The sequence below is a fragment of the Neltuma alba genome, unplaced genomic scaffold, assembly GCF_004799145.2.
Source record: "Neltuma alba isolate B1F8T4 unplaced genomic scaffold, ASM479914v2 tig00011899_pilon, whole genome shotgun sequence".
Classification (NCBI taxonomy): Eukaryota; Viridiplantae; Streptophyta; class Magnoliopsida; order Fabales; family Fabaceae; genus Neltuma; species Neltuma alba.
In genome coordinates, this window is record NW_021636497.1 from 74995 (window position 1) to 89981 (window position 14987).

A 14987-nucleotide genomic window follows, 5' to 3' on the forward strand; every position below is an offset into this window, starting at 1 on the left:
GATTGAAAGTAACCAGAACCCAGAGACATACAAACTCCTGAAAGAAGCAAATTAAATCAACAAACTATCTGGACCCAAAATAGAAACCAGTGATGAAATGAAATACGAAACCAATGGAGATACACTCCAACTTTTCATCTATCGCCTGAACAAACTCTTTCGAATAAAATAAGAAATGGTAAGAATTTATTATTGATTTTCCTGACCGGATGATTTCATTTTACCTGCCGCAGGCGGGCCAGGATAGCTTCAATATTTTTCTGCATGGCAGAGATAAGTTCGTAATCATATGTGTGTGTGTGCGCGCTTCGACGGGTCCACTATAGAATTTTCAATTGGGTTTTCATCGTTACACGGTGTGCTAGCTTGTCACTTTACGTTTTACAAGAGAACTCGTTTGGTGCGTTCTTTTGAGCATGTTAATAAATTTACAACGACTCTCATCTAGTTGGTATACTAATGCGCTGTGTACCTAATAAATACAAATAATATTATATTTTTTTGGCCTGGTGAAGTATTAATAATGGTTACAATAATAACATGATGATAATTAGTTATACTATCAACACTTATTTAGTCTTTAAATATTTTAACTTGTACAATAATAAAATTTGTTAAATTGCTTTATACGATTAATTACAGCCATAGTCGATCAAAATTTAACAATGGATTTCTGACATGGAAAATTAGTTGGCATGGCAAATGACTATGGGAGTTAATGCGTATTTTTGAAACATGAATGTATTACCAACGAAAAACGATCTTAGGTAAGTTAGATTTATCGAGAATAATTAATCAATTACGGCTTATGATAACAAGGAAACATAATATGACAAGGAAAAGAAAAGACGATGAAAATGAAAGGCAAAATAATATAACAAACCCTAAAAACGAAACTAGGAATTGCGCTGCTCTACTGATCCTAATTAATTAATGGAGTTGGCAATAAAGTCAACATAGTTCCCATAAAAGTCTGAGGATGTACACAATAATGCATTTAATTTCTTGGTTATTTAGGAGTAAAATTCGGTGGGCGACAAGGACAGTATAATGAAAGTGTTTTTTTTTTTTTTTGCCAGAAATGATGAAAGTCTACAAATATTTAATGTATTTTCTCCGTTTCAAAATCTAAATCTTTTAAAGTTTAGGCACACGTATTAATGTGTTGGCAAAAAAAAAGCACACGTATTAATAAATACAATTAATACATTTTTTACCAACAAATACTACAATTCATACATTAATATGGTATATTGACTAATTATCTAACTCGCCCCTAATCAATGTGTTGATTATATTGAAGTGATTACAATAAATAAGGGTATATAATAAACATTAATAAATGCTGTCTTAAACTTCTAAAAAAGATAAATTAAAGGAAATGAAAATATTTTTCAAGGAGGCTTATACTCTCCATAACTTCAAACATTTTAACCAGAACAACAAAAGAACATTAAACCTCATAAACTGATCTACCTTAAAATTTAATAATTTTCTAAACTTTATCCCTACTTAATATATATATATATATATATATAGATTTTTAAAAACATAGCAATCTACATGATAACAAATGAAAAGAAAAATAGTACATTTGTAGTAAAAATTTAATGGTGTGACTTATAAATAAGATTAAAAAAATTCTTTCTGTTTATAAATAAGACCAAAGTGATATTTTAAAACAAGGGGGCAATATATAATTACACAATGTTAACAAGCTATCATGCAAATAACTTCCTGCACAACATATGTTTATCAAAAGAAAATATAGCTATCAAATCAAGTTTAATTTTACCTGAATTAGTTGTCAAGAATTATGTCTCTTAAACAAATAATTGGAGTTTCAATCCCCAATTCTTCTTATATATGTCGCAAATCTATTTTATTACTCTAATTTACTTTGAGATCAGAGATTATTCACTCTGACAATCGAGGTCAGTGTGGTGGTTTAAAGAGGACAGATTTGGTGATCTAGTAGTGGTAGATCAAGCTGAAAGGATTGGATTGTGCTAAAATCCAAAGGGAGTTCTCATGAATGGGTTTAATTAGTTCTATTTAATTCCTCTATATAATAACGACACATTGTAATAAATAACAAAAGAAATTTTTAGAGCAACAGCATCAAAAATTTAGTTGGAATGTCATAATCAATAACCCACTTGTAATTGATATATTTTAATTTTACCGTTGACATTATCTGTTTAATTTAATTCTTTTATTTAATTTAATTCTCCATACTGCAGTTGGTGCCACTGAAAAGGATTCCCAGATAAACTGCCACCAAAACTATATACGCTCTAATTTGACCATGTCCCTATCTAATTCGTTGATTATCCATTTACGTGGCAGATTTAAGTACAGTGACATGTATCCATGATTGAATTCATTATTTTCATAACAATAATAACTTTCAAGGTCTAACATTATTGTCTAACGTGTAAGTGTAACACATTAATTCAACGATAAGGGATTTGCTTATTTGGATGTCGGTGCTGATATATGATTTATTTGAATATCCTGTCTTCAGGACAATTTTTTTTTGAAAAAAAAAAAAGAATCTGTTTAAAAATGTGTTTTTGGATTCATCATGGCTTTGCAAAACTAAAAAAAATCAAAAATTGTTCTAAGAATATCTTTTAACGTTTTTTTTTATATTTTGTTCTACAAAATTAGAAAAAGAGGAATACAACATTATATTTTGGAAAAATTGCAACAAAAAAAAAGAGACCGGTTTACAAAAATCATTGTCAAAATCCATACTATTGTTATCAAAACCCATACTAATGTCTTACCAAAAAAAAAACCATACTAATGTTGTCATTGGTCCTTATTTGTAATGTTTCTATTTCGGTGGTTTTTTTTTTTGTTGCCATTTTCCCTTATATTTTTCTTAATAGAAGTTGATTATAATTATTTTTTTATCTCCCTTTTTTTTTTTGGGAGCTTTTACTTCGGCCTTCGGTTAGGATAGTCGCAATAGTGACCTTAATAGTTATATATGTTATGCCTTGTTAATTTTACTATAAGTTGTGTCCGATGTGTGCTACTGTTTTATATTGGCTTATCTGTATGTACTTTTCTTTTTTCACATCAAATAACAAAATGATTTTGATATGCACTACTACGTGAAAAATAAAATCTTCAAACAATTTTCAATATATCTCTAATTTAACAGCATCCTAAAAGAAATAAAGTGGCAGCGGGTAAACATTTGGTGACGACGGACCAGAAACACACGATCAGCTGACCTAGGGATCGCAAGGTAGACTAAATAGCTGCTAATATTTTTTAAATATTTTCATAACAGAATAGCATGAATAAAATTATTTTTTATCACATCTGAAAAATTAAATTACATATACTATTAATAAACACGAACATTTCAGGTCCAAAAAAAAAAAACACGAACATAATTGTTAAAGGCATTCTGTTTCTGGATCGGATCTGTTTGAACTTAAGACTGAACACGCAATAGAACTAAGAATATGGGCCTCGATCAGCTAGGAAGAATGGCCCAATCAGCCCAAACATGAAATGCTCATACGGTGGGCCGTGAAAGTTTAAAACTAGGATTAGAGGGGTGCCCTAGGCCCAAGTGGTAGTGCAACACATGGGCGACGCTTGAGGGTCCAAATAGCAAGTTATTTTGCTGGGCCATCCCACTAGAACAACGAATTTAATATCAGTGGGCCCAGGGACGAGCCTTCCTTTGGATTTCATTTCATCGAAGCTACTCGGCCTCCCGTGTTCTGTGGTGCCCAAGGGGGGACTCAGTTTGGACTTTAGAATGACAAAATTCTGACAACTCATTATCACAGGTAAACCTATGTCCATTTTCTGACGACACTTAAAAAATCAAGTTATACTTAAAAAATATTGAGTGAATTGCCAAAAAAAATTGTGAAAACAGAAAAATTACAAAGAAGACCCATTATAAGCAAATGGCAACAATCTTGTGAAGGGGTTTTTACCTACAATTTTTTTTTTTAATTTTTAAGGTCTTTTTTTATGATTTTTCAAAAAATATTTTCTTAATTACCAGCAACATAAAAACATAAAATTTTTTCAACAGGCATTTTACTTGTTTTCTAATTACAGAGCCTTTAACCATTTTAGTTAAGTGCAAAATCGATGATTCCGTGCACGGAATCTGAATCTCGTTTAAACTAAAACAGCAATGCAAAAGCCAAATATGGTCATCTGTTTTGAATTATAATAAAAAAAAGAAGAAAAATAGTACAAGAAAATGCAACACGATAACGTTGGGAAAGAACGTGGCAATAAGAAGACTGCGTAAAACGATGGCGCCAGCATGAGAGCACACTTTTCCCCTTTTTCCTTCGGTATCAAGGAGAACCCACGCGAACCCACCATTTTCTTTCCATTCCCAGAGGAGTCCTGACTCTGACAAGAAGGTAGAGATTTGAGGTCAGAGGATTCTGGGGAATGGAACTAGAGACAAAGATTGATCGCTTGCCTATTGACTTGCTGGCTCATATTTTTTGTTTCTTCTCCTCCTTCACTGATTTGGCTCAGTAAGTTGGCTCTATGTTTAACTCATGAATCGTTCCTTCTTCTGCCTATATGCTTATCTATCGTGTTCTTTGTTTTTCCTGTCAATTTCTGTGCAAAAATTTCAAGGGCGAGTAGTGTGTGCAAGAATTGGAAACAAGGGGTCAAGGAATCTTTGGCTCGCAAACAGAATCTGAGCTTCGCCGGATGGAAAATGGATGATGAATCCACAGCTCGCCTCGTTTGCGATGCCTACAACCTCAAAAAGCTTGACATGTATGTCTCTGTTTCGTTTGTTATCTTATAATTTTATATCCCTGTGGAGCTTATTGATAATATTCTACTTGGCTGAATGCTTTGAACATCTTCCTTTTGGGGGGTCCCTTGCAAGTTGTAATAATAAGATCATTCGACTTCCTATATGATGTTTTCTAACAAGTTAAGCAATGGGTTTTCATAGTTTCAGAGATATATTATATATTGAATGACCAATTAAATTGGAGCTCATTGCATCTCGCAATGCTATTGCAAGTTCAAGTATTATTTGGAGAAGGGTGATACCATGTTCATGAGTTCATCCCGGGATGGTTGATCACTAGCGACTTGATTGTGTTTTATTTGAGAACCATGCATTATAGCAATTATGGTGACTCAAAATTAGGACAGAATGTTTTAGATGTTCTCTTCAAAGACTTTCCTACAAGAAAGGATTCTCTCTCTTATTCCTGATCACTGTTGCCAACTTCTTGATAGCGTGATTTGACTTTAACAACCATACATGTTCAGAATTCATTGAGTAAATATCAGCCTATCAAGTTCCAATTTCTGTATACCTCAGTGGCATCATTCATTAATCCGAGTAATGACAGGACATGCCTTTCGTATACCACATTCAGAATTTCCTTTCTAATGGCCTCATTAAGCCATTTCTTTAGCCTTTGCTTATTGATTTATGGAGGCAACTGGTTGTGATGACATGGTAACTTTGTTCTCGTTTTAATATATATATATTTATATGATAGTGCATATGTTGGTTGAAAACAAATTATGTTTCTCACCCCAGAAATTACAGTTATTGAACAAAATAGATTAGATGTTTTGCTTCATATTAACCATTAAATCATGCATCTAAAGATGGCCTTGACACTGATCAATTAGTTAACATTTTAGACAAGCAAAAGCTGATATTTGGAAATTTCATAGCTGCAGTAAGATGATGGCTTGTGGCCTGTGGCTAAACTGTATTATGATTCCAATCAAGCAATATCTGAAAATCCACTTTGTATTATTTGTCTTTTTATGATGATTTTAGCCCGAGGAGCCGTTGGGGTTGCCAAATAACTGATAGCGGACTTATCAAAATATCTTTGGCAAAGTGTGTAGGCAATCTCACATCCATCTCACTCTGGGGTTTGACTGGGATTACAGATGAAGGAGTTATTCAACTGGTATGTTATGGTTTTATGGTTCTTGCAACTTCCACAGTTGTCTAGGAGCTTTTCCTCGGATTCCTGTAACTAGCCTGTTTGGTTGGGCATTTTTTTAACTCAAAAGCACGTTTGTAAATTTTTGACATGTTTGGTTGAGTTTTTGACCTATCCTCCTTATGAGCCAAAAGTGAGATTGAAACGCATGATAAGCTAATTTGAGAAGCTTTTGTCTGAGCTTCATCATACTTATGGTTGGTAGAGCACCTACAACTTCCATATTCATATATTAAATTTAGATCAAGTTCTTTATAATTTCTTCATCAACTTCTTCAATAAAAATATGACGTACTAGACATTTCTCAGGAGACCTAATCATGCAATGCAAAATTGTAAAAACCTCGTGTTTTATCTTTCATTGAAGAACCTGGCATTATATATATATATATATATATATATAAACTGAACTTTAGGTCTTTGCCTGAGATGAAATTTTAGCTTTAAAAGCAAAGATATAACACAGGCAAAGGTCTGCACTCAAACGTCGCAGACGTTCAATATTATATCACTTTTTGTCCATACATCACAATTTTGATTCATTTCGCTTCTAAATGGACAATCACTTGAACAGGTATCCAGAACCAAATCCTTACGACATTTGAACGTTGGTGGCACGTTTATCACAGATGAATCCTTGTTTGCCATTGCAAGAAGTTGCCCCAACTTAGAGGTAGGTTTGAATGAAGTTGAACACTAGATTTTTTGTCTATAACAATCGCGATACCCTTCTTAAATGGCAGAGTAAAGATAAGCATTCTAAACCTAAAGAGTTTTAAAATACTCCCCTAATCCTAAACATAGAAACTAATTAGGAATTTGATTTTAATATTCAATATAAGACTTTTGTTTATTTTATCATTCAATTTTATTTTATTTTTTCAAACTAACTTTATTATAAATTGATTTGTAATCTAATGTTATATAGGATATTTTAGAAAGATTGTCATATTTGTTAAAATTAAGTTATTTATTTAGCTTTTTTAATTTATCCTAATCAATTAAGTAGCTCTCATGGTAAGAATCAAATAAGCTTTTTCTAAAACGCAACTCCAAATAAAGTTTAAAAAAAAAACATTACAAATATCTGGATCCCCTATAATGCTGTTATAAAACATTAAGAGAGTGATACAAAGGTGAAAGAACAAGCATGAAGTTAGTTTCCTTTCTTTTCACATTTATTCTCTTAACCGCAACACTACACAAAATAATGTATTTATAATGAATACTACTTCAAATGGTTCTTAAATAAATGGAGAGCATATATATCATAGCTGCTTCTTGCTGTTTTACAGACCATTGTCCTGTGGAGCTGCCGTCATGTAACTGAAAGTGGACTTTTTGTGCTGATTGATAAATGTCACAACCTCAAATCAATGAACCTCTGGGGAACAAGACTTTCTGTGGATTGTCTCAACAAGCTATTAAATTTAAGTCCGACTCTTCAGATCAAAGTTTAGCATCATATCTTAACTCTGCTGTATGTTGTCAAATGTGTTGATTCTAAATTATTAGTTTCACCTTCTTTTGTGCACAGTTCCTGCGTAGGAACTATGCCATTGTGATTATACTTATTCTTGATCGATGTATGAAAATTGTTGTAATTGCTAATAACGAATTCACAGTTTGTAATTAAAGATGCCAAATTGGACTATCTCTCTCTCTGAAGTCTAGCAACTAACATGGGTTTGTAAATGGAGTGAGTGTGAATTAGATTCATGAGTTCGTTGCATCCAAACATTCTTTCTCTTAAGTTCTTAAGCAAGAAAATCCTGTTTAGACCGAGACCAACACCAACCATATACAAAATGCTCCGTTTGATTGCCATTCAAGCCTCGTACAGGTACCTCTGTTAAAATTTGTTAGCCAGTGTTTCCATATCCATTAGAAGTAACTTTGCCCAAATGTACGAGCCAACATTTTCTCTTCAACATTAATACAGTAATAAAGACCAGCTAGCGGAAGGAAATACAGTTTATATAAGTTGTTAGGATACAAACATGACAAACCTTAATGATTAGGGGCCTTCCATATTATACGGATCCTATGTCGCAAATTTCCTATTATGCCGTGGAATAACAATCCCTTGGTACTTTGGTGCAAAACCTGAAATGCAGAAAGAAGGGAAAAAAATTTAAATACCGCAGAGTGCCAAAATGGGGACCATATAATTTTGATAGTGACCAATTAATTGAAAGGGGAACATGAAGCACAGAAAATTTGTGTGTTATTGAAAACTCGCATTCATGTCAACAGCGTCAATTTTAATTTTCTTAGATACTAAGAAACCTAGAACAGGTTTCATTTGAAGGAGAGAGAATAAAAAACGGCAAAGCAACCGCCAATAGAATACACATGAGCACAATATTTATCAGTCAGATCTAACGGGACAAGAGCTAGAGTGTGGCACCCGGGAAAAAACTTGCTCTCATTTGATGTATTTTTTGCGAAGAGGTCTGTAAGCTCAATAAATACATCAACTTTGCAGAGAAAAAGGGAAAGCCCTCTGCCACATGATGACATGTAAAATCAATACTTTTCTTTCACGCACAAGGGAGTAAATGTCTGAACCTAAGAATTCTTGCGTTTAGCCCACACCCCTCACTACCAGCACAAACCAAGGGCTCAAATTAGAACTACCTAAGTGATAAGGTAGATTATCCAGGTATATCATATGAAATGAAAAGGATGAGTTCAGTAGATAAGGTCCTACGCTAAGAAGAAAGAAAATGATTATCGAAATAACATATTTTCAAAGGTAGAAGTCATACCATGAAGCTTTAAACAGAAAAAATTATCTCCACCTCAAAATTTGTCTGGATAAAATCTTAAGTAATAAAATTATTCATTGGGAAATCGTCGTCATTAACTCTGCATATATCCAATAGTTGAGTCTAGGCTTACAATAATATGAGGTAAACTTCAATGGGGTACCAATGAAGACACAGAAATCAAATAATCCCATTGGATTGTCATCTACTCTTTGGCACCACACTAAGTCGCTAACAACAATCAGAGAAAGGTGCAGCAGGGCTCAAATGATAAGTAGCAGCAGAGGACCACACTTAGGAAATGAAGAGAGATAGATGTCGAATACTGCACCAACTGTATCATCCAGTGAAATAATTTCTGACGAGAAACAGACAATTTATAAACCACTTTGATAGTAATAAATTTTGAAACAGAGCCAAATTGATTCCCTTCCCTTCCCTTCCCCCGTCTTCCAAAACAGAGAGAACAAAGCATGGACAACAAAGGAATAAGGGTCTATAAATTTGATGCAGATCTGCCTCTATTACTTTGTCATCTAGCCTTATAGACAGCGTTGAAATTCTATAACTAATCCTTTCCAGTAGCAGCCTATGAGGTTTCAAATATATCTCAAATTTGAAACTCATAAATGCAGTCATCATAAAAGTATCTTCACAGACATTCAGTTATTCAGTATTTGTATCGAACCTTTGTTCAACTTTAAGTTGGGAAATGTACTTATTTTTGTATATTTAGCGGCCCTAATTTGAACAGTAAACTCAGTCAGTCAGCCTTCTAGCTTGTCTTTACTCGTAAAGTTAAACTCAGTATGTGTGTTTGAAGCTAGAAAACTAAGCTAGCGCTTACAAAGTGCCAAAGCCTCCAATTATTGCAGGTTGAATCACCAGCTTTCCTGGAGAAAAATAATTCCTTAATTCCAATTGACTGTAAAGATTGATGATAGACATTAGGCTTTGTTCTTCAGCTAATCAAATTTTCATCGACTTAACTAACATACCCACAAAATTGGAACACGAGTGGAAATTTGGTCATTAATTTTATACTTAAACCATAGGCAGACATCTGACAAGAATCAGTATGTGGAAACTCCTTTTACAAATCACATTAGTGAAAATAAGAAAACATAAATGATATGCCCACGCACCAAGAGAGAGACGTTGATGTATCTTCATCCAGAGTTGCATTAAGAAATCAGGCTATACTGCAAACAAACATACCTGAACAGATTCTAGCTCCTTGCACATGCTTGATCTCTCTTGATTAGTTTCTACCCCAGATGACTGAACAGACCCTTGAATACAGGCTCATCAATCTCAAAACTTGTTTATCTCATTTTTCTAACAGTTCTATAACATTTCATAGATGAAGCAAGACTACAGCTTATACACTACGTATTAGAAGCCCCTCCTAAGGACTGGCTCTCATATGTCATACAAGAATGGTCATGATAGCTGTAACGAAACTGCAAAAATAAATGGAAAATACAAGAAGAGCAGAAGCATCCAAGTTGGAGAATAGACAGCAGAAGCTGAATTAGAGAATTGAACAGATCCAGTAAAGCTCCCAGAGGTTCCAGCAGCATTGCCCACAGGATTTGTACTAGGTACAGCAGTGTTCTTGCAAGAACCAGAAGGCACTCCAGCCTGCAAAATTCATGCACTTATGTGATTGTCTCCAAGCATTTCCTTTCACAAAATGTTCAGGTAGAAGCAGCAGTAGCAAGTAGAAACCTATCTACGTGCAGGAGTCCATCATGCAATCAAACCACATGAGATGCAGAGAATGGGAGTCTGAATCCACTTTAGCCCAAAAGTGTGCCACATGGTTTAGATAGTGTAGTTTAGAATTTCATGGCATTTCAAGCGCAAGGAATTTGAATTGCTACATTGCATTTTAAAACCCCTTGTTTGGATGACCATAGTATTTATAAGTTAGGGGGGTGTGTGTGTGTAAGCGTGCATGTGTGTATTTGTGTTTCTATAAATATCAATGTTTCTATAAACGAGGTTGAGTTTTAATTGGTGACTACTGATTAGATGACCAATTGTCTTGCCTGTTCAGAAGACTGACCAAAGTTAAGTTGATGTTATTACTTCCAGCAGACACTTTATAGTCAACCTTCAAAGAATATCATTACAAACTACCAAGTCTGACATTTCTTGTTTAAGGTGAATAATGGAAATTGAACACATTCTGGAAATTTTCTGCCTGTTGAAAAAGTACACCCACTTAAGCTTCCCCTCACTAGTTTATGACCAGAAGATAAATGTAAACATTAAATTAACAGGGTGCAAAAGATGGTTCACAAATGGAGGTTAATTCATAGTTGGATGAACAGAGCATACGAACCTGGCAAGCGGTGACCGTACTGCACCCACACAGTGAGTGGCCATTCATTTTATCCGCAACATCAAAAACACCACCTCCATCACTCCTCTGCATGGAATTTTGCTCAGAATGCTAAAGTGGATTTGCAAGAATTAAGTGCCTTAAAAGTCTATAACAATAAGAAATACCATGTAAAAATTAACTGCTACAAAATTGGGAAGCACATTCCCCGCAGCTTTGTAACATGTATTCACCATCTCTGCAAGTGGAGCTGAATGTTCCTTGCACGCATCAGCTTCAACTGGATATGTTGGAAAGTAATTCTGCAAGAAAAGCGACACACTCCTAGAATTCAGGGGCTTTGATTCTTTTCTATGCAGGCAAGACCCTGGTTGAACTCCAGGATCTCCAGCTGAAAGTTATTGAATAGGTTTTCGTCAGTATCATGTACTATAGACAATGAAAATATACAAGTTACAATGATGTCGTACATACACTCATTTTCAACCATATACTTCCACTGATAAGCTATTCCTTCTTCCGCTTCCTTTGAAGCAACGGAAGTAAAAACAAGAAGACGATGATTTGCTTGAACCATTTCTGTTACAGTAGGCCAATCTTGACCCTTTTTTGGCATCTTAGACACAGGAAACCAATACTTATCCAGTCCAGCATTAGTGAATAGATTAGTCAAACCCTTAGGAGTGTGCACATAGTCTTCAATTATAATGGTGACAATCTCCGTAGGGTTTTCGGTCAGGAATGCCTCCACCTCTTTTAATGTGTTGATTGCAGGTTGCTGTGATAGTTTTATAGACATATTAGAAAATCCGCCACTGAAGAATAACCATGAAAGCAAATTTAGATTCTAAAACAAATTGGAGTAAGGATTAGATTACAAAGGCAGTGAAGTTGAAGCATTGCCCCTTGAATGAATGGCAGAGCCAGATATCATTCTGGAAGTCGTACATGTCTAACATCAGCCCCCTCACTCCATTCTAGCAATATTAACCAAACAAATGTATAAGAACCACTGTAGGAATAATGTAATAACAACAAAGGAACAGGCGAATAAGATTTCATAATCTTGCACGGCTGTCACTCGTCAGTGTCAGCGATGGTTTAAAAAGGAAAGACTCAACTGTACTGAATGAGAATACAAGCTATGATGCAGCTCAAAACGGGTGAAGAGAGAAGCAAACATAAAAGAGTAAATATACAGTTTAATCCAAGAAAAAGATAACTCCTTACGTTTTAGTCCTTAAATCTATTTCTCTATACAGATGAGGCCCTCATTGGTCAGAATTCGTTATAATGAATTGAATCAGTCCTTTAAATTGAGCATATATATGATTTGGTCCACTAGAGGATTGACATACAGTTCTTTTTCTTTTTTCTTTTTTTTTTGGACCAGCTATTGACATACGTTCTAAACTTTGAGGGAGTAACTCGGGCAAAGGAATACATATACTAGGATAATCTTTGATTCAAGGACAAGATTGTGTATTTACTCAGTAGAAAGTACCAAACAAAACAAGAAAAATCAGATGTTAAGTTTGCGTCTTCATTGGTTTCCCCACATACCCTCAACTGGTTAGTCACAGTATCTTCTTGATTGTAAAGTGTTAGCCTCTGAACGCCCGGCAAAGGCTGTGCATCAACAATGCTGAATGAATTGTGAGTAACAATCCACGTGTACTTGTTGAAGGGCAAGTCATTAATCTACACAAGAAAAAGTAAAAGGTTGAGAAGAAAAACAGCGGAGTCCATCCCCAAATTCGCAAAAGACTACAGCACCCAAAACAACAAACTCAAGAAGTAAAGCTAAAAATATAAGACTCGTATCAGTAAATGTATAGGCAAAGTCCATTACTATAGCGGTAGGAATGGTGGCTTGACCTCTGGTGCAGACAGGTTGCGTCCGACCCAGAGCAGGGCAGTTGCCACAATAGAGACCTGACCCGCAATCTGTAGCCGCCGAACATGCCTCCAGAACCTGCGAATTACAGTGAAATTCAGCTCAATTTCGAAGAGAAAAAGAAGGGGAAATCCACGGATCTCATGAAAGCAAAGGGACCTGGCAATTGCCGTTAGAGCAGGCAATGGAAGTGGTGAAGAGTGAAGAAAGGAGTGACAAAAGGAGGAAGCCAAAGCCAATGGAAGGTGCTCTGCATTTGCTATGGGAGCACATGGCAGGTAGCTGTGCAGAGACCAGAAGCCTCCGGCAGAGAGAGAAAAAGAACGGAGGAGAGGAATTTTAGAGCAAAAATGATCATCAATGGAGGCCTTTTGCGGATTGCACTTGCACTGCTGTTAAGATAAAAATAAAATAAAAAGAAAAATTGGGCATGGTAACTTTTTGTGCTTTTTAGTTCGGACATGGTTGACGACATCGTTTCAAGTCAATACTGGGGGACAGATCCTGTCCTATCGAGGCTCGCCAAGGAGATTTGATCAGAAGTATATGGTAATTATATTACATTGTTAGCAATAGAAGGTTATATATTTATTAGTATCACGTAAGAACTCGTTTAACTTTTATTTTAATCTTAAATATAAGATCTGAATTTATTTTATTTTTCATATTTATTTATTTTTCTAATATAATTTTTATAATAATAATAATTTTAATTAATATACTTGATTAGTAAGAATATTTTTAAAAAGATAATACATATTTATTACAAATAACTTATTTAAATAATTTTTTAAAATTAGTCAGTTATATCTCATATCAAGAATTAGAAGTAGTATAATTTAATTTAGGAATTGATTAATAAAAATAGAAATATTGAATATAATGAAATCTTAGAATTGGTGCCACTTTACGAGTCACTCCCAAGAAATGCGCCGCTGCGTATCTCTGCTCCGGTATATGCTTCCCACGTGGTGGGGTACCCGCCTTCCTCTGAAGCCATGGCCTTGGGAAGCTTATGGAGACACCCGACAAGAAATTAAGTTGTAGATTAAAAGATGGGATTACAATACAAATTAAAAATACGGCATAATAAAATATAAATTGCATTAACTAAAATATGTATATTTGCTAAACATATTATACTCCTCCGGTCCTTAATATAAGACCCATTTAACTAATTTGATTAGATTAAAAAGTTAGGTAAGTTGGTTAATCATAAGAAAAGTGATACATTTTTCCTAAAACACCATAATCATCTTTCTTAATACTCCATCTCCCTTTTCTATTTGATTATGGTTGAGGGAGTATCCATAGAGGTAATTTAAAGAAAATTGATAAATATGAGAAATTGGTCTTATATTTATGACCAAAACTAACTCAACAATTGGGTCCTATATTAAGAACCGGAGGAGTAGATAACTATTTATTTGCTTAACACTTTCTTTGGGCTGCGTTATCTATTATTGGTTACATATAAGATTTTTTTTTTTAGGATTTTATTTATCTAAAATTCAAATCACGCAACGTTCATGACTTGGACCAGGAATACAGGATATTCTCACTTTTATTTTGGTACAGGATATTTTCGCACTTAAATGCTTTAAAAGATGGATGTTTTCCTTGGCAATGATGCTAAGCCCACTTTCGTGCCTCCGGATAACTTTGCATGAAACTTGGGAAGCCAGGGGACAAAATATCAGAAAAACAAACAATTTTAATACCGAACCCGAAAGAATTAGAATGCTTCAAGTAAAATTAATCAAATGGATTTCGCGTGCAATATTTTTTCAGCCATGTCGTGCATATCAAATATATTATGTCACTCGAGTATCCCTCAATCAGAGTTTAAGTTAAAGGATTCATATCATTATCCATCCTCATAGTTCAATGGTTTCATCAAATTTTACTTTCAGTCTTTATTGTTTTAAGTCGTGGTCTTAATTCGTATAGTTTCATAATTTTGTCTAAACTTA

General features: G+C 34.5%; 2 protein-coding genes across 5 annotated transcripts; one reads left to right on the forward strand and one right to left on the reverse strand.

Annotated features, from left to right (window-relative positions):
- The first annotated feature begins 4363 nt into the window (after positions 1-4363).
- On the forward strand, positions 4364-7728 carry LOC114719221 (F-box protein At5g67140). Its single transcript, XM_028904681.1, has 5 exons — positions 4364-4535; positions 4642-4788; positions 5825-5960; positions 6571-6669; positions 7292-7728. Exons 1-5 carry the CDS (start codon positions 4447-4449, stop codon positions 7454-7456), a joined length of 636 nt encoding a protein of 211 aa, XP_028760514.1. The 5' UTR covers positions 4364-4446; the 3' UTR covers positions 7457-7728.
- Positions 7729-7880: 152 nt separating this feature from the next.
- Positions 7881-13373, reverse strand: LOC114719220 (PI-PLC X domain-containing protein At5g67130). 4 transcript variants are annotated; one of them, XM_028904677.1, is made up of 9 exons: positions 13174-13373; positions 12970-13092; positions 12681-12818; positions 11996-12094; positions 11592-11895; positions 11285-11508; positions 11118-11204; positions 9986-10411; positions 7881-8102 (listed from the first exon to the last, which is right to left on the reverse strand). In XM_028904677.1, exons 1-8 carry the CDS (start codon positions 13285-13287, stop codon positions 10211-10213), a joined length of 1290 nt encoding a protein of 429 aa, XP_028760510.1. In that variant the 5' UTR covers positions 13288-13373; the 3' UTR covers positions 7881-8102; positions 9986-10210. The 4 variants fall into 4 exon arrangements, with proteins under 4 accessions (XP_028760510.1, XP_028760512.1, XP_028760511.1 ...); XM_028904679.1 differs by having other exon boundaries at positions 9615-10411; XM_028904678.1 differs by having other exon boundaries at positions 9456-10411.
- Between the last annotated feature and the right edge of the window lie 1614 nt (positions 13374-14987).

Excerpts from the sequence above, each read along its gene's own strand:
- LOC114719221 (XM_028904681.1), top strand. The coding sequence starts at position 4,447 with ATGGAACTAGAGACAAAGATTGATCGCTTGCCTATTGACTTGCTGGCT. Across the intron at positions 4,536-4,641 it reads TCCTTCACTGATTTGGCTCA|GGCGAGTAGTGTGTGCAAGA; the intron begins GTAAGTTGGCTC and ends AAAAATTTCAAG. Across the intron at positions 6,670-7,291 it reads GAAGTTGCCCCAACTTAGAG|ACCATTGTCCTGTGGAGCTG; the intron begins GTAGGTTTGAAT and ends GCTGTTTTACAG.
- LOC114719220 (XM_028904677.1), bottom strand. The coding sequence starts at position 13,287 with ATGTGCTCCCATAGCAAATGCAGAGCACCTTCCATTGGCTTTGGCTTC. Across the intron at positions 11,896-11,995 it reads GCTTCAACTTCACTGCCTTT|CAACCTGCAATCAACACATT; the intron begins GTAATCTAATCC and ends AAACTATCACAG. Across the intron at positions 10,412-11,117 it reads GTACGGTCACCGCTTGCCAG|GCTGGAGTGCCTTCTGGTTC; the intron begins GTTCGTATGCTC and ends TGAATTTTGCAG.